The sequence below is a fragment of the Narcine bancroftii genome, chromosome 3, assembly GCF_036971445.1.
Source record: "Narcine bancroftii isolate sNarBan1 chromosome 3, sNarBan1.hap1, whole genome shotgun sequence".
NCBI lineage: Eukaryota > Metazoa > Chordata > Chondrichthyes > Torpediniformes > Narcinidae > Narcine > Narcine bancroftii.
Window position 1 is genome coordinate 355694082 of NC_091471.1, and position 26803 is coordinate 355720884.

The following is a 26803-nucleotide window of genomic DNA, read 5'->3' on the forward strand; positions in this document are numbered from 1 at the left end:
TAATTATATGCTGGACAGATCTAGCACATTTTGTCCACTGAACGATCCGTGATCCATCTCAAGTCCAAATATTTTTTTTCTGAATTGGAAAGATAGTTTCCACTTCTCAGCAAGAACTAGAGAAGACTATGGGCCAAATGCAATCAATGGAAACTGTGCAGATGTGTGCAAAGGCAGGCATGGACACGGTAGGTGTGCTATCCAAGTCTATAACACATTGTGGGGTCGTGCCCAACAGCAATCTCATTAAATATGGCTAATCACTTACAGCCAATCGCCACTGAAGGAAGATGTTTCTGTGTTATCTTCATCTTGAATCAGGTGAAAGAACAAAGGTGTAACACGTTCAGAAATTAATATTTGGACATCACAATTAGCAGGTTAATGAATTTCTCATGTGAAAACACATTTTCAATTTCCAGGGGAGGTGAGTAGAATTTATTTTCATTTACAAACACGTGAAAATATTACATGAATTTTAATTTACCACTGAAAAAAACTAGGTTCTCACAGATCTTGGACATGAGTGTGGAGCCTGGGTCGGCTAGGTTTTATGAAGAATCATTGATCTGGAATATTAATGGTTTATCTCCTCAGAGGCTCCCTGATCTGCCGAGTATTCCCAGCAGTTTCTGTGATTACTCAGGAGGAATATCGTCACAAGTGGCGGCATTCAGAGAAGATTGGGTGTCAAGACACCATCTGCTTGCTTAGTGGGGTATTCTTCCAGTGAAACAGGTTAAGTAGTCATTCATTTTATCCTTGCGCATAAACTGAGATAATATTCTATATCAGTCATCAATCTTGAGAAATAATTATTCGGCTTTGAATAACTTCCAGATGTAAAAATCTCTAAAATACAGTAAAACCCCAGATATCGGACACAATAGGGATAAGATGCCAGATAAGTGAATTTTCCGGTTGCTTAAGATTGCGTCTTGTGTGATTGATGAACTAACAGTGAGGCACGCTAATTTTAAACGTCCTCATTTTTTACCTATTTATTTTCCGCAATTTTTTTTGCTGTTTGCTTGAGGCTGCTGGTTACTTGAATTTCGTAGAACAGAGGTTTTACTGAATTATGAATTATAATTTTGATGATACTCAACTCTAGACCACAAGTGGGGTAGATTTTAAAATGACCCTCTGAAATAGCCCATCAGGTCATTTAACAGTCGCTGGCCTTGCCTATGACATCCACAATCACATTAATGAATAAAGAGGTCTTCCTTTTTTGGGGGGGATATAAACTGAAATAGCATTAAATGTAATGCACTTTACAGAATATAAAAGCTAAATACTTTTAAAAATATATTTGAAAATAATGCATGTGTTTGGAAAACACAGCTAAATAAGAGAAGAATGGCACCTTATTGAGACTATAAGACAAGAGCAGAATTTGAATTCCACCATTCAAATCATTGCTGAGGTTTTTCCTTTCAACCCCATTCTTCTGCTTTTTCCCCCATAACCTTTGACATCATTACTAATCATGAACCAATAACCATCTTCTTGAAATATACCTAATGATTTGGCCTCAAAGTTCAGATTTATTGTCAGAGCACAAACTCGACATCACAATCCTGAGATTCTTTTTCCTGCAAGATCAGGCAGAATTTTTATTTATTGGTAATGCAAAAAGATATATATACGAAAGAGAGAAATGTAAACAAGAAGGATGTGCAAAAACTGTTCAACACAGAAAATATTCACTAATAAATAAGGTGGAAAGTAATAATCCTTAAATGAGTCTCTGATAGAATTTATTGTTCAGTAGTCTGATGGTGGAGGGGTAACAACTGTTCCTGAACCTGGTGGGATGGTTCTTGTGGCACCGATACCCCTTTCCTGTTTTTATTTAAGAATGTAGACATACAGCACAATAACAGGCCATTTTGGCCCACAAGTCTGGGCCTCTCAACTTACACCCAATTAACCATTTCAAACGGTGGGAGGAAATCGAAGTCCAGGGAAGACCCATGAAGACTTGCGGAGAACATGCAAACTCCTTACGGACAAGCACGGGATTCGAACACCGGTCCCATCGTTGGCACCGTAAAGGTACTGCGCTAACCACTACGCCAACCGTCCCGTCCCATCATGGCAGCAGCATGAACAGAACGTACAGGGCATGTCCAAAAGTGGTGTGGATCCTTGGTGATTGCTCCTGTTCTCTGACGGCAGCGTTTCATGTAGATTTTCTCGATGGTGGGGAGAGTTTTGCCTGTGACGTACTGGGCTATGCTCACTAACTTTGCTGGGCTTTCTGCTCAGAGGTATTGGTGTTCCCAGCCAGTCAGCACACTTTCTACACACATCTGTAGTTTTCTAAGGTTTTCAATGTCAACCAAACTTTCACAAATTCCTGAGAAAGTAGAGGTGCTGATGTGCTTTCTTCAGGATGACATTTGTGTGTTGGGTCCAGGAAAGGTTCTCTGAAATACTGACTCCCAGGAATTTAAGTTTGCACACCCTCTATCTCTGATCCCCCAATGGAACAATGGATTGTACAGCTCTGGGTTTCCCCTCCTGAAGTCCACTTTGAGTGCAAAGTTGTCATTAGTACACCATTTAGCCAAATTTTCAATCTCTCTCCTATATTGCCTCCTTTAATACACTACCTTAGTCTCGTCAACAAACTGTTGATGGTATTATTGTCCACAGCCACCTGTGGCAATGAACTTCACACCTTCACTACCCCCTGGCCAAAAGAATTTTCATCTGTTCTGAAGGAATTTCCTTTTATTTTGAATCTGTACCCTCTGGTCCTAGGCTCTCCCACTACTAGAAACATATTTTTCACATCCACGCTCTCCAGCCCTTCAAGTTAGACAACTCCCCACCCCCCACCATCCTTCTAAACTCCAGAAGTACAGGTCCAGAGCCCTGCTTTATCCCTTTCCTTCTGCCAGTCATCCAATCTTCTATCTATCCATGTTGCTACCTTTTCCATACTACTGTGGGCTTCTTATCTTGTTTAATAGTCTGATGTGTTGTACCTTGTCAAAAGACCTTCTAGCTTTTGAGTGGGCAAAACAGATTTCCCATTGTGTTGAATGAAAAGCACAATTCAATCGATTGAATTCTCCCACTGAAACCATATATTTCAAAACTGTTAAGTGCTTAATTTTCTATCTCAGTCAGAAGTTTCAAATCAACAGGGAAAATAAATACTTTGTTCTTCGTAACATTGCAGAAGAGAAATATTGCATGAAGTAAAAATTCTTCAATTTAAAGGAATTAGAGCCATATTTATATTGCAATATGTTTTCTCAGATACAGCAAAACCCTGTTCATGATAACATTACTTAACAATGTTCCAAGGCATGTCCCAAAAGCATCCAAAATAAAATTGGCTGCATCCAGATAGCTTGGGAAGATTAATCAGGTCTGTGCATTTTCTCCTATACCCTATACAAGCCATCTTATTTTATTTACCCAACTAATTCTGGCCATTCAAACAGAATCTGATCCCAGGATCATGGAACTGATTTCATTAGGGTTCATCAGATTAGAAACGATTCTGCCCCCAGAACTGTGACTGGACTAACACCAGCTGCCAGAGTAGAGTTAAATTTCAAACACTCAGCTGAAGAACTACATGAATGGAAGATTAAAACAAATGTAATGCAAACCTACCATTCATTAGGGGCCATTCTCCTATCATAGATACGAACTGAACCATCGCCAAGGCCACCCACAATTAGGGAACGACTAGAATTGCAGGAAAGACTAGTCACGCAACTATCTGCCCCAGTTGGAATATCCTACAAAACAAACAAAAAAGGATGATGTTGAAACAAAATAGAAACAAGAAAATATTTCAATGTATATAGAAATGTCTATCATCTCAGGAAACTCCATAGGTGATGAATTAAATTGGTAGTTACTCTCATTCGGGAAGTAAAAGTGGCTACCAATAGGATTAAAGTCTTACAAGTTGCAATTATGATAACGGATCAAGTATTCTATACTTGCAGATGTTTATTAAAGAAGGATTGGTGGCTAAGATGCTGGAGTTAATTCCTACTGAATTGAGGCCTGCGGCATACCTTCAATGGGAATAAATTCACTGAATTACTTCCATTGAAGCTGAGATATTAAGGCACTCAGTGGATATTATCCTTGTTACTGACAGGTAGCTGGATTCAAATTTATTGGAACTGATGCTTTAATTGTTTAAACCAAGATTAACAAAGCATCATTTAGAATGGTGATGCAAGATAAAACACAAGGAAAGAGAAAGATCTGGTCATTCTTAACTCTCTGTTGCAAAAGGTAATACATCAACTCTTTTATTCAAAAAAAAACAACCTAAAAATAGATTAATCACCAGGTTTTTACAGCTGTAGGTAATTCTGCATTTCCTATACCAGAATTTCAGTAAATCTGATCTTGGACTAAAGTTACCTCATATTGAAGAGCAAAATGGTTAAATCAATTTCTTTAGAATTTCAATCATCGCACATTTTATTTTAATTATATATTTCAATATCTTGCCATTAAGAGTTCTGTTATTCAGAAGAGAGACTGTCTGCTCAGTTTAAGCCCAAAGGGACATGTGTAGTGGCAGAAGTTTAGCCCATGGGTTGGATCAGCTGTGCTGCCTCAGCTTTTCATGGCTTTGTGGCGAATACCCTTGTCACCATGCAGGCATTTTCTACTGGGGTTAATGGTTGGGTGGGTACATCCAACCAGTACTGGGAAGAGCGGCAGAGAAATTGGAGGAGATGGGATTCAGACTCGAGAGATCTCTGGGAAAGAGACAGCGTGTAGTAGAAGAGAGGGAAAAGGACTGTGCTTAAGAATCTTACATGGGGGGATTAGGACACAACTGTAATGATGGTGTGTGCTGCCTGCCAGATGATGGACAGGCTGAGATGGCTATATTTACATTTATGATTGGGCTGGCCCCAGAATAGCAAATATTCTCAAATCCTTAGGCTTGGGATGGCTTCAGATCTGCATTGCTATTACTAGGCCAATCACTAGCACAGTCAAGCACAGAACTGCTAAGTACTCCAGCCAGGTTTCGAACAGTTCACGTTAACCTTACTTTTACAGCATCTTTGTACAGAAAAACCCTGGGTATATGGCACTCATGAGGATTGGAAGATGCTGAAAGTTGCTGGTTGCTTGTTGTATGTGTGGCCAACTAACTGCTGGGTGGGGGGGGGGGGGGGGGGGGGGTGGGGAACCAATTTTAAACTCGTATTTTTTACCTATTTATTTTCCACAATTTTTTTTTTCCTGGTTGCTTGAGGCTGCCAGTTGCCTGAATTCATGCATTTTACTATGATGTATATTCTGTTTCTATTTATATATGTAAAATTGACTTTGGTTGAAATATACATTAAGATATTGCTGAACATTTTCTCCTGTCAAATGCGGGAGAGTTGAATTAAAAGAATTCAGCATTAAGATCATAAAAAGAAACCCAACATTATTGAGATTTCTTCATGTCATAATGGATTGGTACTTGAACAAGGACTCTGTATTTGTGAACAGTGCTTGCATGAAATGACTCAAGGTACTTTGTTAAAAATTTGGGAATTCAACCAGAAAGAAACTGAAAGAAATGACATGTAGCCCAGGCCAAGTTCAATCCCATAATGCTGCATCTTTTACAGAAAGGTAATCCAAAGAGGAACCAAAAAGACGGTCTACTTTAGTATGAGGCCACTTCTATCAAGTGCATTACTTGTCCTGTTGTGATTGCAGGTAATGAAACTACTAAATGTAGCTACACACCTCACTCAGCAATTACGGTGTTATGAAAGGGAACAAATTGGCCAACACTGACCTGCAAAATGTGGACTGAGCTGGTGAGATCTTTGACCTATGGTTTAAACACCCCTCATGAAAGGCAATCGTCGTGATAAAATAGCATTGTGTGTCAACTAAAATTCTGGCCATATTTTACATTTTGCAGAACCTGGCAGTCGTAATACAATAAAAAATGAATCTGTTTCTATCAGCTAGGAACCGGTGAACATAATTCAGTTAAGCTTCATGTGTGCTTTGATTACCCACAGCCAAACAGGACATCAATTGTGGCGTTAAATCTCCATCCAGCAGACTAGCCACTGAAAACTTAGCTTTAAATCAATTTTGCTTTTCCTTGCCAAGCATCCACCAGCCCCAGCTTTGAGAAAGAGGAAGTGCAGACTGTGGACATGATCTTTTGCCCATTGGTTATGAAGTAAAGTCATGCATAGATACACTATGAGATTGCATATTGCTTTTCTAAAGTTTTATTATTAGACACTGCAGTAATGACCAGGAATTTTCATTTATCAAACCCAAACTGTTCCAAACATTGAAATTATAACCTTGAAAATATAGGTTAAATCCACACATTGGTAATGACATCTCCCAGCCTGCCATTATGTATGTTATACATACACAAATAATGTACAGGAGGGCCAACAAAATGTGTTACCGTTGCATGAATGGTTTCTGAAATTAAGTCGTTAATAGTTCCGCTATGATTGTGAATTAAATTGTAAAAAAAAAATGAAGTAACAATCCCAAGTTAGCAATTATGATGACATATAGAAAAACAATTGCCAAATAATGTCCAACTAAAATGCAGTTTAAGCGGTGTGATCTCTGTCCTACGGTTTAAAAGGAAATCAGAATTTGATCTCAGTTTCTTAAGGTCAGCCATCAAACTCTTTTATCACAATCTAGAGGACATGGCATTTAAAGTGATGGGGGAGGGGAGTTTGAAGGAGATGTGTGGAGCAAGATTTTTTAAAGCAGAGTGGTAGATGCCTGGATATTATTGAGAATTTTTTTAGTCATAATGGATTGGTACTTGAACTGTAATAGCGGCAGGCACAGATACAATAGTAGCATTTATCAAGTTTCTAGACGGACGCAGGAATGTGCAGGGAAGAGAGGAATATGGATTACATGCAAGCATCAAGTTTGGCTCAGACACTTGGTCTGAAGGGCCAGTTCCTGTGCTGTACTGTTCCACGTTCTCTTCATGAAAATACTACAGAGACAAGAAATTGAAGATATATTAAAAAAAAAGGAGAGTGCACAGAAGATTTACTAGATGTTGCCCGGACTTCAGGAATTGAGTTACAGGGAAAGGTTAAACAGATTTGGACTTTATTCCCTGGAGTATAGAAGAATGAGGGAAAATTTGATGGAGGTATTTAAAATTTTGATGGGGAATAGACACTGTAAATGTAGATAGGTTTTTTTTCCACTGAGGGTAGGTGAGATACAAACCAGAGGACATGGGTTAAGGATGAAAGTTGAAAAGTTTAGGGGGAACATTAGGGGAACTTCTTCACGCAGAGAATGGTGGAAATGTGGAATAAGCTTCCAGCTGAATTGGTAAATGCAAGCTCAATTTTAACATTAGGACTGGTACATGGATGGGAGAGGTATAGAGGGCTATGGGCTGGGTGCTCGTCAGTGGGATTAGTTAAACAAAAATGGTTCGGCACAGACTAGAGGGGCTGAGGTGGCCTGTTTCTGTGCTGTAATTGTTCTATGGTTCTAAGGGGAAGGAAAGCAATGGAGACACAGCAAGACAAACAATATCCATAGACAGACAGAAAAACAGAATCAATGTCTCAGGTATTAATGAAATGCCATGGATCCGAAAATATTAATTCTATTTCTTTCTCCACAGATGCTACCTCCCCTCCTGTACAGTTCTAATTATTTAACATTCTGCAATGTATTTATCAGAGATGTCAACAGTTACTTTAAGTTCACTATTCCATAGAAGACCAAGTCCAAAGAGACCACCCAATTCAGTTTGACACTGACCATGAGGTGCCCAGAGTTTATTTTGTACTCTGGGTATTAAATATATATCAGAAATAAATGTTATTTAAATGGTCTGCAAATTGTCCATTTTAAGCAACAAACCAAGTCAATGGTTACACCAATTTCTGACATTGCTTTTTGCTGGGTATCCGCTGCACTTTTGATTGAATGGCAAGTCGATGTTCATGTGGCATACGTGGAACAGCACAACAAAGAAGGAAGGCACTGCAACAATAATAACCTAATAATCTGTAAGTGCATAGATGGAATTAAAGCATCCCATCAATAGTAGTTCCTTAGATGTTATCATTGTTTGTCAAATAGGTGATAATTTCACTGTGCAAAGATTTTACCTGTACTTTCATCTCTCGGTCTGTGTCCCAGATTCGAATAATACGGACATCTCCTGAAGTCATTAAGAGACCAGTTTCCTGCTCCCAGTCTACCACCATTCCTGCACCTAAAAAGAGAGCAAACCCTTCATTGGATAAACTGCATGCAAATTGCAATGACACTTAGCCCAGTGGTTCTCGACCTTTTTCTTTCCACTCACATACCACCTTAGGTAATCCCTTACTGATCAGAGTACCAGCACACAGGTGGGCCAACAAAATAAGTTACCGTTCAATGACTGGTTTCTTAAATTAAGCTGATTATTAGTTATGCTATGATTATGAATTAAATTGTAAAAATATGAAGTGACAACCCCAAGTCAGCAATTATGATGCTATGAATAAAAACCAATCGTCAAATAATGTCCAACTAAAATGCAGTTTAAGCAGCTGTGATCTCTGTCCTATGGTTTGAAAGGAAATCAGAACCTGAACTCAGCTTCTTAAGGTCAGCTGCTGAGTGCACTGTGTGGCATAAGTAAGGGATTACTTAAGGTGGCATAGGAGTTGGGAAAAAAGGTTGATGAAGGGGTTAAAATCACTTGTATGGTCAGGGCTGCCAGTCTGTAGCAGCCCTCACTTTGTTTTGCATATCTTTGAATGTTTCTGTGGTTGCAACCTGTGAGACCGAGGTCTCTTTCTGCGTTTCAAGTCTAGGGATAGACCTGAAACTCTTGACCACAAGCTTCAAGTAATGTATTCCTGATAAGTGTCTATTAGGCATCATGTTAATGTTAATCGTGTATCAAAGTTGATAAATAATAACCCACATCAAGGTCTAAGAAACCATGGAAAACTCTATTCAACTTTGTCATGGATCTTTTATGAAGAGTGAGTCATAAACAAGGGAATTCTGGGCTCTACAGGCAAATATATCGGAAGATAGTTGCTACAGTTGAGAACCACTGGTTGAGACTAAACTATTTTATAGATGCCCTTTATCTCATCCCTTCCTTCCCATTTTCTCATCATTTAAAAGTAATGATCTCTCCCTTCCACAGTTCTAATGACATCTAACATGGGAAATGTTAATTCTGCTTCCCTTTCCATAGATGTCAAACCTGCTAAATTGAATCAAATCCAAATACTAAAATATACTTTGCTGTCATTTCTGACCAAATATCTGAACCTTGAAGGGTTTAACAAATTTTCATTATTTAAATTAAAAACACAAAATTAATGTGAATCAAGAAAGAGTAACTTTACAAGAAATTTAAAAAAAAAAGGAATTTTATGTGATTTAATTCATCACAAACTTAGCAAACCTCTACAGATGTGTAGTGGAAAGTGTGCTGACCAGCTGCATTAAGGCCTGGTACAAATGCACCAATACCTTTGAGCGAAAAGCCCTGTAAAAGGTGGACGCAGTCCAGTACACACACATGCAAAACCCTCCCCAACATGGAGAACATCTACATGGAACGCTGCCGTCGGAGAGTAGCAGCAATTATTAGGATCCACATCACCTTGGATGTGCTCTGTTCCCATCAAGAAAAAGGTCAAGGCGCCACAAGACTCACATCACCAGGTTCAGGAACAGTAGCTACCCCTCCACCATCAGACTCCTCAACAACAAAGTCAATTATGGACTCATTTCAGGATTCTTTCTTTGAACATCAATTATTATTGAATACCTATTTTCAGTATTGCACAGTTGTTTACATCTCTTTCTTTGTTTTTATTTCTCTCTTTTGTATACATATCTTTTCTTGAGTACAGTTTTTTTTGCACCACCGGTAAATATAAATTCTGTCTGGCCTGCAGGGAAAGAATCTCAGGGTTGAATGTGTGGTCATGTATGTAATCTGATAATAAATCTGAGTCACATCTGAATAGACGAATGTAACTTTACAACTGAAGGAGAATAATCCAATTCCTACTCGTAACAGAAAGAAAATTTCAGAAATATATATTCAAATACTCATATAATTTTGTTTCAGCATACTGGTTTGGTGAACTTCTTTGCACCAGAAATATTATGGAGGCATGATAATTCAATTCTGCTCGTGTTACATTGATGAATTTCCTCACTGCCTTCAAATTAACATTTTTAAACCCCATTGATACAGAATTAGAACCATCACCAAATGACGACGCAAAGCTAGTTGAGAGTGAACTCTGAGGTTTGCTAAGTGGGCAAGAAGATGGTGAATGTAATGAATATGTGAACATGTGAGGGCTATTCTCTTTGCTGGGACCAGAAGAATATTTATTTAAAAGTCCAAGCGGGAAACATCCGTGATCAGAGAAATTATGATATGCTGTCTGTAAAGAGTTTGTATGTTCTCCCCGCAGCTGCACGGTTTTCCTCCAGGGGCTCCGGTTTCCTTCCACTCTTCAAAATATACCAGGGATATATTTGGGCAGCATGGACTTATGAGCTGAAATGGCCTGTTACCATGCTGTATGTCTAATTTAAAATTTAAGATGAACCTTTTCTTATGTTTCAAGGAATGAGAGGTAATGCAAGGCTTATGGGATCCTCAGGGAAGGTGCTTGGAAGCCCTGTGTGGAGAACTCAGAGTGGCTCTTGCTTCAAGAAGAGAAGCTAGCACTGAGAAGACAATAAACATTACATTTAGAGAGTTGTAATTTTTTTGTTTAAACTGTTCCAGGGCAGAGACCTGTTGATGTTCAATCTTTCAGCATGTTTAATGCTGTGTTCAATAGAAGGTGGTCTAAATTAATCTAAAATATGAATACTAAACAATAAAGTGGATGGAAAGATCATCACCCTTATACCGACTAGGGTGGCAGAAGGCTTCAATCTGTTTCTATTTCTTAATCTGCAAGCCTTTCTCTATCAAGAAAATAACTCATTGTCATGTGCAGTGATGTATTGTGAAAGTTTGTTTCCCAAGCAGTCCAGCAGAACAAAAAAAAGCACATTACAGAATTCAGAGTTACAGAGAGATCGGTTCGTATAGAGCAATGGCAACATTATTTTACCAGAGTGAGGTTTGTTCAGAAGTCTGATAACAGTGGGGTAGAAACTGTCCTTGAACCTGGTGGTATGTGATCTCAGACATAAGAAGTAGGTCCTCTGGCTCATTGAGCCTGGGCCATTCAAGATCATGGCTCATCTGGCTCACATGCATAAACCTTCTTAACAAGTGAAGAAGAAAGAAGAGAGCAGGGTGTGATGGGGCCTTTCACTATGATGGGAGGGGCTTGTGCGATGGTCTGAATTGCGTTCTCAAGTCTCCATAGTTTCCTGCAATCTTGGGTGGAGCAGTTTCTGCAACACACACAGAAAGCAAGAGACATATGCGAGCCATTCCCAAAACCTCCAGAAAATGCTGATTATCCCCCCCCCTCCAAAAAACTAGGCATGTGGTTCGAATGAAATCATGAAGTCTGATTAACAACGGTAGAGAACTGTATTCCACCCCACCACTGCATGCAGTACACAACAAACACAATAATGCCTTGCACCCAAGAGCGCTTTGTATTTAATAGGCATCCAGAAATGTCAAGAAATGCACGTAAAATTCCTGAGGGTATCCTCCTCATAATGCATGCAGCACGTGGGCAGAGAGTGTGCAGAAGACTGGGGAATCCCTCGAGTACTCCTGCAGATGCAGTGAGCTCAGTCTTTGAACTGATTAATTTGTAAACCATCACTAACCGCCCACACAAAATAAAAGACTTTGAAAGCGAGAGCAGAGCTTGTGCACTATTCATGATATACTGCCTTGGCAGATTTGTGTGAATAGCAAACAGTCACCTAATTACAACGTTAGATCAAGGCTTGAAATCTCAAATTTAATGCTCCCATAATTAGATGTGCCTATTCAAGAAAAAAATGCAATTTGTTGTAACTATTCCATAGAGAGAGAACACAATACCACAGCATCATTGCTTTGTTTAAAATATTGTTTAAATACAGGCTCTCCCCTACTTACGATGGTCAGACTGCAATTTTTCAAAGTTATGATGGTTCGAATCTGTACTTTCAATTACGAATTCCGATCCGTTCTTGTGCTAGCGATATGCAGTTCGCTACTTTCTTGCAACGCTGGGCAATGGCAGCATTGCACGAGACTATCATTCAGCATACTCTATCACGATGTTGTATATTCTTCATGCCCAGTGTGCTTTCAGCTGTGCACGTTAATGTTTTTTTCAGGGTGAAATAAAGGCATCCAAAATTTAATTATAAAATAATAGTGGGTGTGGTATTCTTTTTCAACTTATGATTTTTGACTTGCCAGAATGCAACCCCATTGTAAGTTGAGGAGCATCTGTAATAAAAATGGCAATCTCTATTTAACTTAATTCAATGATATCTCTGAATCAGGGAAAAGTTTACTGATGTCGCCCCTCTATGCCTCTGAGATAATGCTCTGTAGTTGTTCCTCAGCCTCCTCTGCGCTAAGGGAAAACAGACCCAGTCTGGCCCGTGTTTCCATCCCAAACAACATCCTCTGCACCCTCTCCAAAGTGCATTCTTGGAAAGTAAATCTCAGGATAATAGCCATATCTTGATAACCAACAACTTTATATTTTGGTTGACAATTAACTGCCCTGCTGGGAAATAAATAACTTTACAAACAATTTGCTTTGATCAATTAATCCTTTGACAACTCTTTCTTGTGGACTTCAAAGAAGTGTTAGCAAACAGAATGTTACATTGGAGCAGCACAGTCGGCGTCGCGATTAGCACAATGCCTTTACAATGCCAGAGATCAGGACCGGGGTTCGAATCCTGTGCTGTCTGTCAGGAGTTTGTGTGTTCTCCCAGTGTCTGCATGGGTTTTCCCTGTGGGCTCAGGTTTCCTCCCACCATTTGAAATGTGCTGGGGGCGTAGGCTAATTGGGTGTAAATTGGACAGCATGGACTTAGAAATTAAACTGGACATTTTAGGAAGGGCTTAGTTGAACAGGTGGGCTTTGAGGAGCATTTTAGTGTACAGGTTCAAGAACTCCAGAGCTATCGTCACAATAGAGAGAATGGTGAAAACCAGGGCAGAGATCTTGGAAGGATAGAGAGGCTTGGAAAATGAGCAAGAACCTTTAAGAAAAAAATAACACTATGTTTGATTTCTAACTTTTCCAAAAATCTGATGAATTATGGATCTGAAATACAAATGCTTCCTGACCCATTGAATATTTATGGTTGTATTCAAAATCAGCTTACACTTACAAGGAAAGGCCATTAGACTAGCCAAATATTTCAAGATAAAGGCCGACACATATTTGATTCATTCATTGATAGTCATTTCTATTTCCAGGCAGGCCAAATAAAAGGAGAAAAGGTGGCAGAAGAACCCATGAAGGGCAAAACATGAAAGCCTGCAGAAACCGTGATCGAGTAAAAACAATTTTGGAGAAACTTAGCAGGTCACTCAAACAGTGTACTTTATATAGCAAATATAAAGAAACATAACCAATGTTTCGGGCTTGAACCCTTCATCAAGGAGCCCTCTATTCATCTGTGGGTTTCCGTATTGTAATTGTTTAAAATGAAAGGGAGAATGGATCTTCAATTATGCATAATTAATCTGGTTTTTCAAAAGATTGAAGTTTGATTATCTAAGTTTACAAGCAGACTTCCAATTCACAAAATTAACTGAAGGAAGAAACAGTATGGTGTAGTCGATCTGCTTTAACTTCAACCCAACATCTTTTAAAATAGCACAATGGTTGAAAGGCTACAGACTTGATATGGGTGCTGCACCTAACAGCATTGCTTCATAAATAGAGATTTGTTTGAAGAGGTAATTTCCTAACAATGTGCATTTTGGTGAGAAAAATAGAACAATCAATTTATGGAACTGTTTGCTTGCAAGTTCCCTGGCTGAAAAATTCTCAACGTGGAGACATTTTCAGAAGCTTAAAAAAATTACCCAGTGTAGAAATAAAACATGTGTGTGGCTGACATTTAAAAACCATTTTTATTGAGGCACTTCAAAACTTTATCTTGGTAAATAAGAAGTCTGTGGATGTTAAAAACTAGAACAAAGCACTAAGTGCTGGAGGAACTCAGCAGGCCAGGCAGCGTCTGTGGAGAGAGTCGATGTTTTGGGCCAAAAACCCTTCATCACGAATTCATGACCTGTTGAGTTCCTCCAGCATCTTGTCTGTAGTTGAAAACTTAGCCTAATCATGGATCAAATTATGTCATGAACTGGAAATTGTTTAGAGCTAGACAACTGAGAAAAGGAACTATATAGAGGTTGTTTTGATCCAATGGCCATTTACACAAATGATTTGGCGATGCTTCAAATTCAACATTGAGTTTTGCTGTTTATTGATGCAGCTACTTTCCAGGCTTGATTAATAAAAGGCCACATTAAAGTTCATTGGAATTCTGAATTGGCTTTGAATGGTCACATACTGTATATTTACCACACATAAATAAGCAACTGAAGACTTAACATGAGCTCCATCTAATTTTTAAAATTAATTTAGACATATAGCATGGGAACAAGCCCTTTCGGCCCACAACCCCTTGCCGCCCCATTACACCCAATTAACCTTCAACCTCCAGTACATTTTGAACACTGGGAAGAAACCGGAGCCCCGGGAAAAATTTGATCACCAAATCCTTCTATTAATTTCGTTTCTTCGTGTTTACCTATGTTTCATTGTATCTAGGTGTGCAGAACCTGCACAAGGTAATTGTTGGAGATGTCCATCCACTTTTGGGCACCACTAAATAAGACATGGAAAAAACTGGGTGGAGTGGGGGGGGGAATAACACCTATGATGCCATAATCACAGCAGAGAAGTTTCTTTTCCAAGGAGGTAAAACTGGGAGATTAATTTTCAGATAGTTATAACTTTGTAGAACTCTATTAGAATAATTGATTGATGTTTTTTCCAAGACCGCAATGCCTTATGAAGCTAAACCAACTTCATCATTTAAAGTGGAATTACATAAACACATTCTGCAGAGACAAAAAGAATCCTTAGAAAAGAGCAGGGAAATAGGACACAAACATGATGCCACTGTTGAAGGAATATTGAAGTGCAGAGCAGTGTCTTGGTAAATTTCCTTGAAGTGGTGATCTTAGGTTTAAATAAGGTGGACATCATTCATTAATACTGAGCCAGGCCCAACCAAGATTTGAATTTTCAAAGCAGCAAATTCTTTTTTGACGATTAATATTCAATGGTCAGAATCAAAATAAAGTAATGGTAGTTGTTATGAACATGTCACAAAATTTGTTGTTTTGCGGCAGCAGCATGGTGCATTATAGGTGCAAAAAAACCCTATATATTACGCTTCTTTAAATACACTATTTAAAAATAAATAAATAATGTGAAGGAAGAGAAAAAGTGAGATAGAGCCCGTGGTTCATTGTCCATTCAGAAATCTGACGGTAGAGGGAAAGAAGCTGTTTTTGTAACATTGGTATTTGTCTTCAGGCTCCTGTATCTGATTCTTCCTGATGGTAGCAGTGAGAAGAGGGTCTTTGATGATAGAGGTTGCTTTCTTGAGGCACCACCTCTGAAAGTTGTCCTTAGTGGAGTGAAGACTAATGGCCATTGGCCGAGTTTACAACCCTCTTTCTGCCTTTTCCTCTCCTGTGCACTGGCACCTCCATATCTGACAATGATGTAATGACAGAATTCTCTCCATGGTACACGTGCAGAAATCTACAAGAATCTTTGGTGATGTACCAACATCTCCTCATACTCCTTCACGATTCCATTGGCATGATGACCCCAGGAGAGATATTCAGAGATGTTGATATCCAGGAATTTGAAGTTCTTTATGCTCTCAACCACTGACCCCTCGATGAGGACTGGTTTGTGTCCTCCTGGTTTCTTCCTCCTGGAAGTCCATAATCAGTCCCTTATTTTTGCTCACGTTGAGTGCAAGGTTACTGACATGACACCACTCAACCAACTGACCCATCTCACTCCTGTAATTAATGCTGTTGATGAAAGCTTTTAAAATCTGATTTAATTCTCCCAACACTCCCATTCCTTTTCTTCCTAGAGTATTTCACATCTGTTAAAAGCAAAATCCATTACATAACAAATGATCTTAGTTTAATACCATTAAACCATTCAGTATGTTGAGATACTATACCATCATGGTTCTTTGATAGGTTGAATAAAAATGGAGCTTATCTAGTTGATTTGTTCCTTTTTTCATATTAACTTCCTCCAATTGCTTCACTGCTCACAAGATTCAAAGACATAGTTATAGTTTTCTTTTTTCTCTTTCAGTGCAGGCAGGTATTCTGCACACAGTACCAATTATGCATATTTTACCAGCACAAAACTGCTTGCAAAAACCAAGAACACTCTTCACTGTCCGCACTAATTCCCTTGGCATCACTTGCTCATTAATTCTTCAGGGCGAATCATTATTTCCAGTTTATAAGCAAGATGCCGGAAAGTTAAAGGAAATTCCGCTCTAATGTATTGCTTGCTAAATCAATAATATATGTTCAGGCTTCCTTCATTCATCTTGGCAGACTTTAATGTACTTTTCTCTCAGAGGTTTGAGTTTACAAACTTTAAGCTATCTTAGGACCAATATTTTTGCCAGAGTTACCAGACTGAGTTTAACGAATTCACTCTTTCATGCCTCAGATTTTCCTCCACAGCTTCATAGTTTTGAAGCATAAAAATTACACAAACTACTCTCATTCATCAGCTGAGTGTTAATAGGCATCATTGACCATTCACTTACCAAAAGCATTCTCGGAACTTCCCAGACTACTTGGACTGGCATTATGGTCTTGGTGTAGTCGAAGCCCCAGACACCAGCAAAAGAATGAGGTGAGTGAACATGCTTGATTTCAAAGCAACATTTGATTGTGTATTGAATCAAAGAGCCTTAATAAAATTAAACAAAATAAATTTAAGAGGTAAACTCTCCAGTGAATTGTGCCTCAATCAAACTGAAATATCCAACATTGCTGGAGGACAATAATTAATGCATTTGAGGTGTTTCAGGAGTTCCTCCCACATGGCGCCCTGGGGCCAACCTTCTTCAATTATATTATTAATAATCTGCTTGCCCTACTGCCAGAGGAGGAATGTTTGCTCAGAGCTGTAGCATTTAGTTCCATTCAGATCTCCTCACAATGAAGCCCACACACAAAATCAGGAGGCAAACTGAATGCAATACAGAGAGGAAAAAAGAATCAATAAAGGGCAAAAGAGTCCTCGAACAAGTCTCTGATGGAGTTTGTTGCTGAGGAGTCTGATGGGGGAGGGGTAGCAGCTGTTCCTGAAACTAGCGGTGCGAGTCTTGTGGCACCTAGACCTCTTTCCTGATGGTAGCAGCAAGAACAGAGCATGTGCTGGGTGGTGTGGATCCTTGATGATCGCTGCTGCTCTCTGATGGCAGTGTTCCCTGTAGATGTTCTCAAAGGCAGGGAGGATCTTACCCGTGATGTCCTAGGCTGTGTCCACTACCTTTTCCAGGATTTTACACTTAGGGGTATAGGTGCCCCCATACTAGACTGTGATGCACCTGGTCATCACACTTTCCACCACATCTCTGTAGGAATTTGCCAAGGTTTCTGATGGCATTCCACAAACTCTTGAGGAAGTGGAGGCACTGACGTGCTTTCTTCACAATGTGTTGGATCCAGGAAAAATCCTCCGAGATAGTGACTCCCAAGAACAAATTTGCCCATATTCTCCACCTCTGATCCCCCAGAATCAAAATGCTGAATGTCCTTTTATATTCATACACCTCTGGTTTTCCCTTCTTGGCAGGCAGGTGAGGGTTAAAGCAGCTCAGTGGGAAAAATGTATAGGTACCAAATCCAGTCTTTCTGGAGACAGGGCATAAAAAGAATTGCTGGAGGAACTCAACAGGTCAGACAGCACATAGGGGTAGAATTTATGTCTACGTTTCAGGGTTGAAATCTTTATCAAGGCTTTTGTACAAAATCTTGATAAAGAGTTCAGAACCAAAATGCCGAATGCCCTTTTATATTCATGATGTTGTCTGACCTGCTGAGTTCCTCTAGTAATTCTTTGTTGGCTCAAGATTCCAACATCTTCACTCTTTGCATTTCTACCTTGCTGCCAACAGACTTGGCCTTGAGAGTAACAGATGAGTTAAGCGCCTTTGGAAGACTACACAAAAGAGTCTGGAAAAACAACCAACTGAAAAACCTCACAAAGATAAGCGTATACAGAGCCATTGTCATACCCACACTCCTGTTCGGCTCCGAATCATGGGTCCTCTACCGGCACCACCTACGGCTCCTAGAACGCTTCCACCAGCGTACATCCCTAACGTCGAAGTACTCGAGATGGCAGAGGTCGACAGCATCGAGTCCACGCTGCTGAAGATCCAGCTGCGCTGGATGGGTCATGTCTCCAGAATGGAGGACCATCGCCTTCCCAAGATCGTGTTATATGGCGAGCTCTCCACTGGCCACCGCGACAGAGGTGCACCAAAGAAAAGGTACAAGGACTGCCTAAAGAAATCTCTTGGTGCCTGCCACATTGACCACCGCCAGTGGGCTGATATCGCCTCAAACCGTGCATCTTGGCGCCTCACAGTTTGGCGGGCAGCAACCTCCTTTGAAGAAGACCGCAGAGCCTACCTCACTGACAAAAGGCAAAGGAGGAAAAACCCAACACCCAACCCCAACCCACCAATTTTCCCCTGCAACCGCTGCAATCGTGTCTGCCTGTCCCGCATCGGACTTGTCAGCCACAAACGAGCCTGCAGCTGACGTGGACTTTTTACCCCCTCCATAAATCTTCGTCCGCGAAGCCAAGCCAAAGAAAGAAAAGAAGCAAACAAAGAAGGGATAGACAACAAGAAAACAGAATGTAAATTAGATAATGCTGTTATTGATTCACATATCAAATTCCAAATTACATGGGGCTCATTTAAGGTTATGAGAGTTGTCTGTAAGAGTTAGCGTGGATTTGGAATTTTGGCACGGAGCTGTCTCTCTCCAAGATTGAATTTTTAAAATTTTAACCTTCAACCTTGCTTAGGGGAAGGGGATTTAGAATTCATCTTTTTTGTTAGGTTCTATTGTTTCATTATGTTTGTGCTATTGTACTGAGGAATTTCTACATACGATTATTATTGTAATGTTTTTACTAGTTCTGTAGCACATATCATAATTGAATTGTTCATTTAAAAAAATTGAATAAATATCAATAAACATATTTTAAAAAGAAAGAAAAGAAACAGAATATGTGAACTTAGAAACTGATGCCGTAGTAACAAGACTAACAAATTAGTGTGTGCCGCAATAGAGTAGGGGCAAAAAGAATATGCGGAATGAGTACAGCTTTAGAGACAGAATGACTTTGGTGTTAGAAAGATGTTGCCATGTAACATGACACCAATAAAAGAAACATAAATGGACCATGCCTGACCATGAATTCACCTGTTATGTTCAATTAGTTCCCAACCCAATGGGGTTGACCCGACATGTTGACTAACCCTTTATGCCCATGGATGCTGTCTGACCTGCTGAGTTCATTCAGCAGCTCACTCCTCAATAAACAAACAGGTTTTGTGCTCCTCAACTCTCTGGAATTGTGCTACTATCTGCAAGGCATGAGTGCAGGTGAATCTTCTCTACTTGCTTGGAAAAATCCATCTTGAACAATGCTCAAGAATCTCATCCAGATCAAAGCAGCCCACTGGAAAGACTAACTCTGAATATTCACTACCCCCCATGCAAGGCACCTACAAACTTCACTTCACCAAGGCTTTTTTTGAGTGCACCTCTCCAACCAGTAACCAAGACTAAAAGATTAGAACAGCCAGCATAAGAAAACACCACCAAGGTGCCTTCTCAGATATTCACCACCCTGACTTAGAACTCCTTACTCAACAGCACCATTCCCTCTTGGGCAACAATGAAGGAGGTAGGAACAAAGGTTGGGATGGCCGCGGTGCATGAGAGAATTGGAAGGAAAAAAACCCAGGAAAAACTAACTTTTTTGGAGTAATTGGAGTAAAACAATCAATAGTCCGGGCAACATTTCTGGTAAGTTTTTTTTTGTTGCATGATAGAACTCTCAAACAAAAAAAAATAAATAATTAAAAAGATTGACCAACAGCTCCCAGCCAAAAAAACCTTCCCCTCACCAACTCCAGAGGAAGAACGAACTGAATAAAAATGTCTTTCCTCTTTGGCGATGTAAACACTAACTACGCCTCCCACATCCTTTTTTTTTTAAACTTTATTTAAGATTTTATAACATGAATAACATATAGGATTACATTTAAAAAAATTAAGAATAAAATAATAAAATTACAATACAGTATCAGTAATCTAAATAAACTATACCCTCCCCAATAATTATTACACATTAATAACCCAACTCAAATTAGTCCATCCCCCCCTTTCCCCCCACAAAATAAAGAGTGAATTAATAAAGTTAATAATATATGAGAAAAAAACCCACTTACAAAAAAAAACAAAAACATAACCGATTAAAATACTAACAAAAAGAAAAGTAATTAATACTAAGATATCAGACTTAAAAAACATATTTAAATCAAACTTATGCATATATTTAACAAACGGAGTTAAGATGAAACATATATTTAAATCAAACTTAATATAAAAAATTAGTAAAGTTAGTAACATTATCTATCAAAAATTCTTAAACAATAATCAACTCTTAAAAAAAATTGTAGCATGAAAAAAAAGATGAAAAAAAAAACACTTTCTCTATAGAGATAAACCTTCACCAAATATCAACTAACTTCACATCTATCATCATATTAGTCACATAAACCACCACCTTAAAACAAAATTCAAACCTCATTAAGCATTGTACAATTCAATTTTAGTACTCTTCCACCATTTTTCCCTTTTACTCTTGAATAGTTATCCAATAAAAGCTCCAATACCACATTTAAATATCCCCAATCATTAAGTTAAAATTCAGATATCCAAATAATAAAAACACATCTACAACGAAATCTATATCTTCAACAAATGGAGCATAAACCACAAACAAAATTCAAGCCTCATTAAGAATTGTACAATTCAATTTATAACTTTCACCATTATTCCCTTTGTTCTGTAACTAAAATAGCAAAATAACATACACCAGAATTACCACTCCTTTCACCTTAAAGTTAAAGAAAAAATATAAAAAAAACCTTATCCATCCCATTCACATTTAAATTTCAGATATTCCTTATCTACTGAATAAACTTTACAAAAAAAACCACATCAATTTTTAGTTTTTTAAACAATCAAATACTTTCTTATGCTTTTTTAAAAATATTTAAACAAAAATAAACCCCTTCACTCTTTAATCTAATAATACAAAAAAAAGGAAAAAAAAACGGGTAGGAGGTTAAAAATACCCCCTTCCGTCTAAACTGCGCAATGCGGTAACTCCCAAAAAAAAAATGGGTGTGAGATAACTCACACGTAGCAGATGACTTTCAGGAAATAGTGCCTATCCAGTTCTCTCCCCCAACTCTCACTTCATCTTAAACTAACATCATCATTATTTAATATCCTTTTTTAAAAAAAAAACATTAGAAAAAAAAAGGACAACTCTTCTTTTAATCAGCTCCAACTGCTGAGTCACCATTACAACCATTCCTTCTTGGAGCACGGCTCTTTTCTTCCATCTCTTGTCTCCTTAGAGATCGCGGCGGACTATGTCTCTGTTGAAACTGAGTAATTGGCAGCTCTTGAGCAAATGCTATAGCTTCCTTTGGAGAATCAAAGAACTTTGGTTGGCAACCATCTTGAAAAACCTTCAAAACAGCTGGATATCTAAAGGTTGCCTTGTAACCTTTCTTCCACAACAACTCTTTAGCAGGATTGAATTCCCGTCGTTGGAACATAACTTCTTGACTCAAATTCGCATAGAAGAAAACTCGATTATTTTGAATCACCAAGGGTGATTTTCTCTGTTGTGCATTTCTAATAGCCACTCGTAAAATTATTTCTCTGTCGTAATAATTCAAGCAACGAACCAAAACAGGTCTTGGACTTTGACCTGAAATAGGTCTTCTACGCAAGGCTCTGTGAGCACGTTCCAGTATTATACCTTCCGGGAAATGTTCTTGACCCAGCACCTGCGGAATCCATTCAGTAAAAAATTTTCTTGGGTCTGGTCCCTCCATACCTTCCGGCAAACCAATAATCTTTATATTGTTCCGTCTGGATTGGTTTTCCAAATAATCAATCTTTTTCACCAAATTTTTATTTTGAGTTTGTAAGTCTTCGACCATTTTGGTCACATCAAAAACTTGATCCCGTATTTCGTCTATATCTTCTTCACACGAATTAAATTTATCTCTCACTTCAAGCTTAAATGCTCCAAACTCAGCCATCTGTTGAGAATGTATTTTCACCAGAGTATTAAACCTAGTACCAAGTTCAGTCATATTCTTGGATAATCCCTGCATTGTATAAGATAATTTAGATTCAAGATTCACAAAAATCTTTTCAATTGGAAGAGATTTTGGCTCAACAGATTCCTGCTTCTTCTGCATAACCAAAGGATCTTCTGTTCCTTCCTTCATTCTGGTTGCCTTCCTTGTAGTATGACTGCATGTGGAAACCCCAGCCACAGCCTCTCCAGCAATAACTGGAGGACGCTGGCCGGGGTTTTCCCCAGTCCATAATGAATTAAGTTCTCCCAGTACATCAAGTTGTATAGGTTCTTTTATTTCAAGAGATGCAGTTTGCAGCACCACCTCTACAGTTGACAAATGCCTTTGAGAAACTCTTTGTTCTAAAGGCTGTTTGGCGCCCTCTTTAGGGGGCTCTACCAATGTAACATAGAGCTCTACATCCGAACACTGTACCTCTCTCCTGGGATCCATTTCACGCTGAGTCCCGGTGTCTTTCCTGTAGGTAGGCTCCAAAACTTGAACTTTTGGAAAATGTAGTTTTTTGATGATCTGTTGTCGTTTTTTTTTGCTCTTTTCCACCAATTGTACCATCATAAGTTAAATTAACAGCACTGAAATTATCTAAACTTTTAAAGAATTTTAATGGGCATTTCTAGACAAAACAATAAGATAGAGTCAGGAGAGGACTAGAAGGCACGTCTGATCCTTACGCCATCTTGCCATGCCCCCACGCCTCCCACATCCAACATGTTATCGGTCATGCATGAACTCAATGAAGAGCACACCAGCATTTCTAAACAGGCATTGAATCAAATTATTTTAGATAATATAGCACAGCAACAGGCCCTTCCAGCACATGAACCCGTACCACTCAAATGTATCCATTAACTACAGCCCCCACAAGTCTTAGAAGGTGGGAGGAGAGCCCGGAGGAAACCCACGCAGTCACGGGGAAAATGTACAAAATCCTTACAGACAGCACCAGATTTAAACCAGGGCTGCCTGGCGCTGTAATAATGTCGCGCTGACTGCTACGCAACTGTTCCACTATCGTCCATAACCACTATTGATGGTATACCAATAAACAAGTTGGATAATGTAAGACAAATTGGTGCTATTGTAATTTCAAACCATTCATATCTTTTGGTTAGGCCTTTTGCAGTCGATATAAACCCTCCACCAATGGTTGCAAATTAGTATTTTTTCATTGACCTAAAGCTTTCAATCAAATGACGGAGCTCAAAGGTCGTGGAAATGTGCAGTGGGGTAGAATAGGCAAAGATCAGGTTTGAAGATACTCTTCGCTGTTGAAAAAAAAGGTGTGTTTTAACGGGCATCATTTTCATTAACTTTTGTTTGGCAAAGGCATTTCATTACATGGTAAACATCTTCATCACCTTTTCACCAAAGGGGAAGTAATTTATTCTTGGTAATATATTCCTGCTCAATAAATAATCTGGTGTGGAACAAATGATTATGACCACTGCTCGAGCCTCTCTTTGCGAACTGAATAATATGGAGGTTGTCTGAGAAAACCTCCCAGTTCAGAAGATGCCAAATCAGGAGTTTGTAGTCTGAAGATTACACACTTCCATAAACAAAGGAAAGTGGCATGCATCTTGGAAAGAAACATAGTTTTTTCATTCAAAAGTCGAGGGCTATTGTTATCTGGTCTTGTGGGATTAATGGCTGCATTATGTTGCCTGTCCCCTGTGAATGAGAAATAGCATTGGCACAGTAATATATCGCACAAACTTCCCTGCTGGAGGATCTTCAAGTACAAGTTTTTAATCATTCTATTTTCTCAGACAAGACTTGTATCAATGGACAAAAGAGGCTGCAGATGCTACAACTGGATTTAAAAAAACTGCGAGAAGAACTCAGTGGATCAGACAGCATGTGTGGAGGTCCAGAGATGGTCAACCTTTTGGGTTGAGATCCTGCATCAGATCAGGACTGTTTCGAGGCAGGGTCTCAACATGAAATGTCAACTCCCCCTCTTCCTCCACACATGCTGCCTGATCCACAGAGTTCCTCCCACCGTTTGTTTTCCCTAAAATATCAATGATGCTTTGGCTTTTCTAAAAATAAAGCAAAAAAAAGATATTTACTTTGAAGTATAATCAGAAAAATTCAAATCCCAATGAAAAAGGATGCTCACACAAATAGGTTTGTGGATGAACTTAATTACTTAATTCATAAATCAATGACAATACAAAATATATTAAAACTTTTATTCAAAGCATCATGTTAATCTGCATATAAACAATTTTAATTTTCCCTCTGTATAAAAGTGATAGCTTTCTGATAATAATTAGACATCTAGCAAAATTAAATTTCTTTAATTTATATGTGTCGCTCTTCACTCATGACTGCTGCCTTAACTTCGATTTGGAAGATGCCTGGGTGGGTGGAGATGAAAGAGCAAAGAAAATGAACATCCAGTCCCTGGAAATTTTGAGTCTTCTCTTCAACTATTCAAAAACCTTAATGAGATCAGTTATCAATGAGAAAGTTCAAAATATAAGGTCATAATTTTTTAAGCTGCATTGCTTGCAATCAGCCTGCTTGGATCTAATATTTAAATATGGGGAGTATTCTCTTGATAATACCTAGTCTTTTCCATAAAAAATTTTTAATCATGGAACTACTTTTCTTTATCTTCATAACAATGTGGGGGAGTCACTTGTGATTAAATTTCTCATCCACAACACTGCAAAACACTTGCAGAGCAACCAATTTAAAATAATGGATATATTGCTGGTAGAGCAGCTTTGTGACAATTTTTGGCAACATCCGGTTTTCAGGCACATCTTTCATCCACAGAGAAATCTTCACAAAACCCAAACGTGCTGGAGAAACTCAACAGCATCTATAAAAAAAATAAATGGCAATTAATGTTTCGGGCCTGGGCCCTTTGCCAGGTATATTACCCTTTACTTCCTATGGATGCTGTGTGACCTGCCTAGTCTCTCCAGCATGTTTGTGTATCGCACAGTATTTGTTGAACTCCAATCTTCACAAAATCATTTGCCAGACAGCTATATAAAAATTAGAAAGTTCATTTTTATTTTTTATCAAAATAAGTCTTCTTGAGCGAATCAGTTTTTAATTTTTAGAAATGTCAAGAGGCAGCACTTTGTCTCTTCCAATCGCTGATTCCTATGATCTCACCCGATGGTGCAGATAACTACTTGATGGTTAAGTCTCGGTGCACCATGGCCTATCCTAGTACAATCCAGTAGTTTTCTTTTTTCTTTAATATGTTATTATATAATATAAAAATGTATAAGTAATGACTGATTTTGCCTGGGGGATTAGGGTTAGGGAGGGTTTTAGTTTTAAGAAGGATTCCATTCTTTTTTGCAGTCAGAATTAATCTGTACTAATATGATGAATGTCTTCTTCTTTGGCTTGGCTTCGCAGACGAAGATTTATGGAGGGGGTAAAAAGTCCACGTCAGCTGCAGGCTCGTTGGTGGCTGACCAGTCCGATGCGGGACAGGCAGACACGGTTGCAGCGGTTGCAGGGGAAAATTGGTGGGTTGGGGTTGGGTGTTGGGTTTTTCCTCCTTTGCCTTTTGCCAGTGAGGTGGGCTCTGCGGTCTTCTTCAAAGGAGGTTGCTGCCCACCAAACGGTGAGGCGCCAAGATGCACGGTTTGAGGCGTTATCAGCCCACTGGCGGTGGTCAATGGGGCAGGCACCAAGAGATTTCTTTAGGCAGTCCTTGTACCTTTTCTTTGGTGCACCTCTGTCACGGTGGCCAGTGGAGAGCTCGCCATATGATGAATGTAAACTAATGACTATATACATGTATGAAAACTCTAGCATAAAGTATTCCAAAAAAATTAAGAGTCAAGAATATACCTCACAATTAGTCATAGATTCATAATAACTTGCATTGTTCAAGCTACAAACTGGGACATCAGCTTTCATGGCTGCATGGAGAAAAAAAAAAATCGATGGAACCATTCACTGATTACTTTCTTTGCATCAAAGCATCTATTGCTTCCATTTACAATGTGCTGAATGTGTATTAACTACAAAATTTGTAAGTCAACATGACATTAAATGGTAATTGAGACTTTGTTTCTTAGAAGTAAAACAGATTAGCTCAAGGAAAGTCATGGCTATCTTATTTTCTCTCCCCTGATCAAGTCTGCAATTTGGATGAAACTTCAGATCTGGAAAGCTGGATAAATGGTCTGTCATACAGAGAGAGTGCACAAGTAGATAAAATCCCATGGGAACTCACAACACTTCATTTCTTAAATAATGATTATTATTAAAATGTGCATCTTCCTTGCAGTGTGAAATGCCGCAAAAG

General features: G+C 38.9%; 1 protein-coding gene across 6 annotated transcripts in view; it reads right to left on the reverse strand.

The window, feature by feature from the left end:
* The window catches only part of rptor (regulatory associated protein of MTOR, complex 1), a 339346-nt gene that overhangs the window by 13333 nt on the left and 299210 nt on the right, over positions 1-26803 (reverse strand). For 5 of the 6 annotated variants that reach the window (XM_069929956.1, XM_069929955.1, XM_069929957.1 and 2 more), the window contains 2 exons: positions 8148-8254; positions 3640-3767 (listed from right to left, as the gene is read on the reverse strand). In XM_069929956.1, coding sequence (XP_069786057.1) covers positions 3640-3767; positions 8148-8254 — 235 coding nt within the window. Of the gene's footprint in view, positions 1-3639; positions 3768-8147; positions 8255-24747; positions 25349-26803 lie in introns of those variants that run through there. The other variant, XM_069929958.1, reaches the window with a different exon arrangement.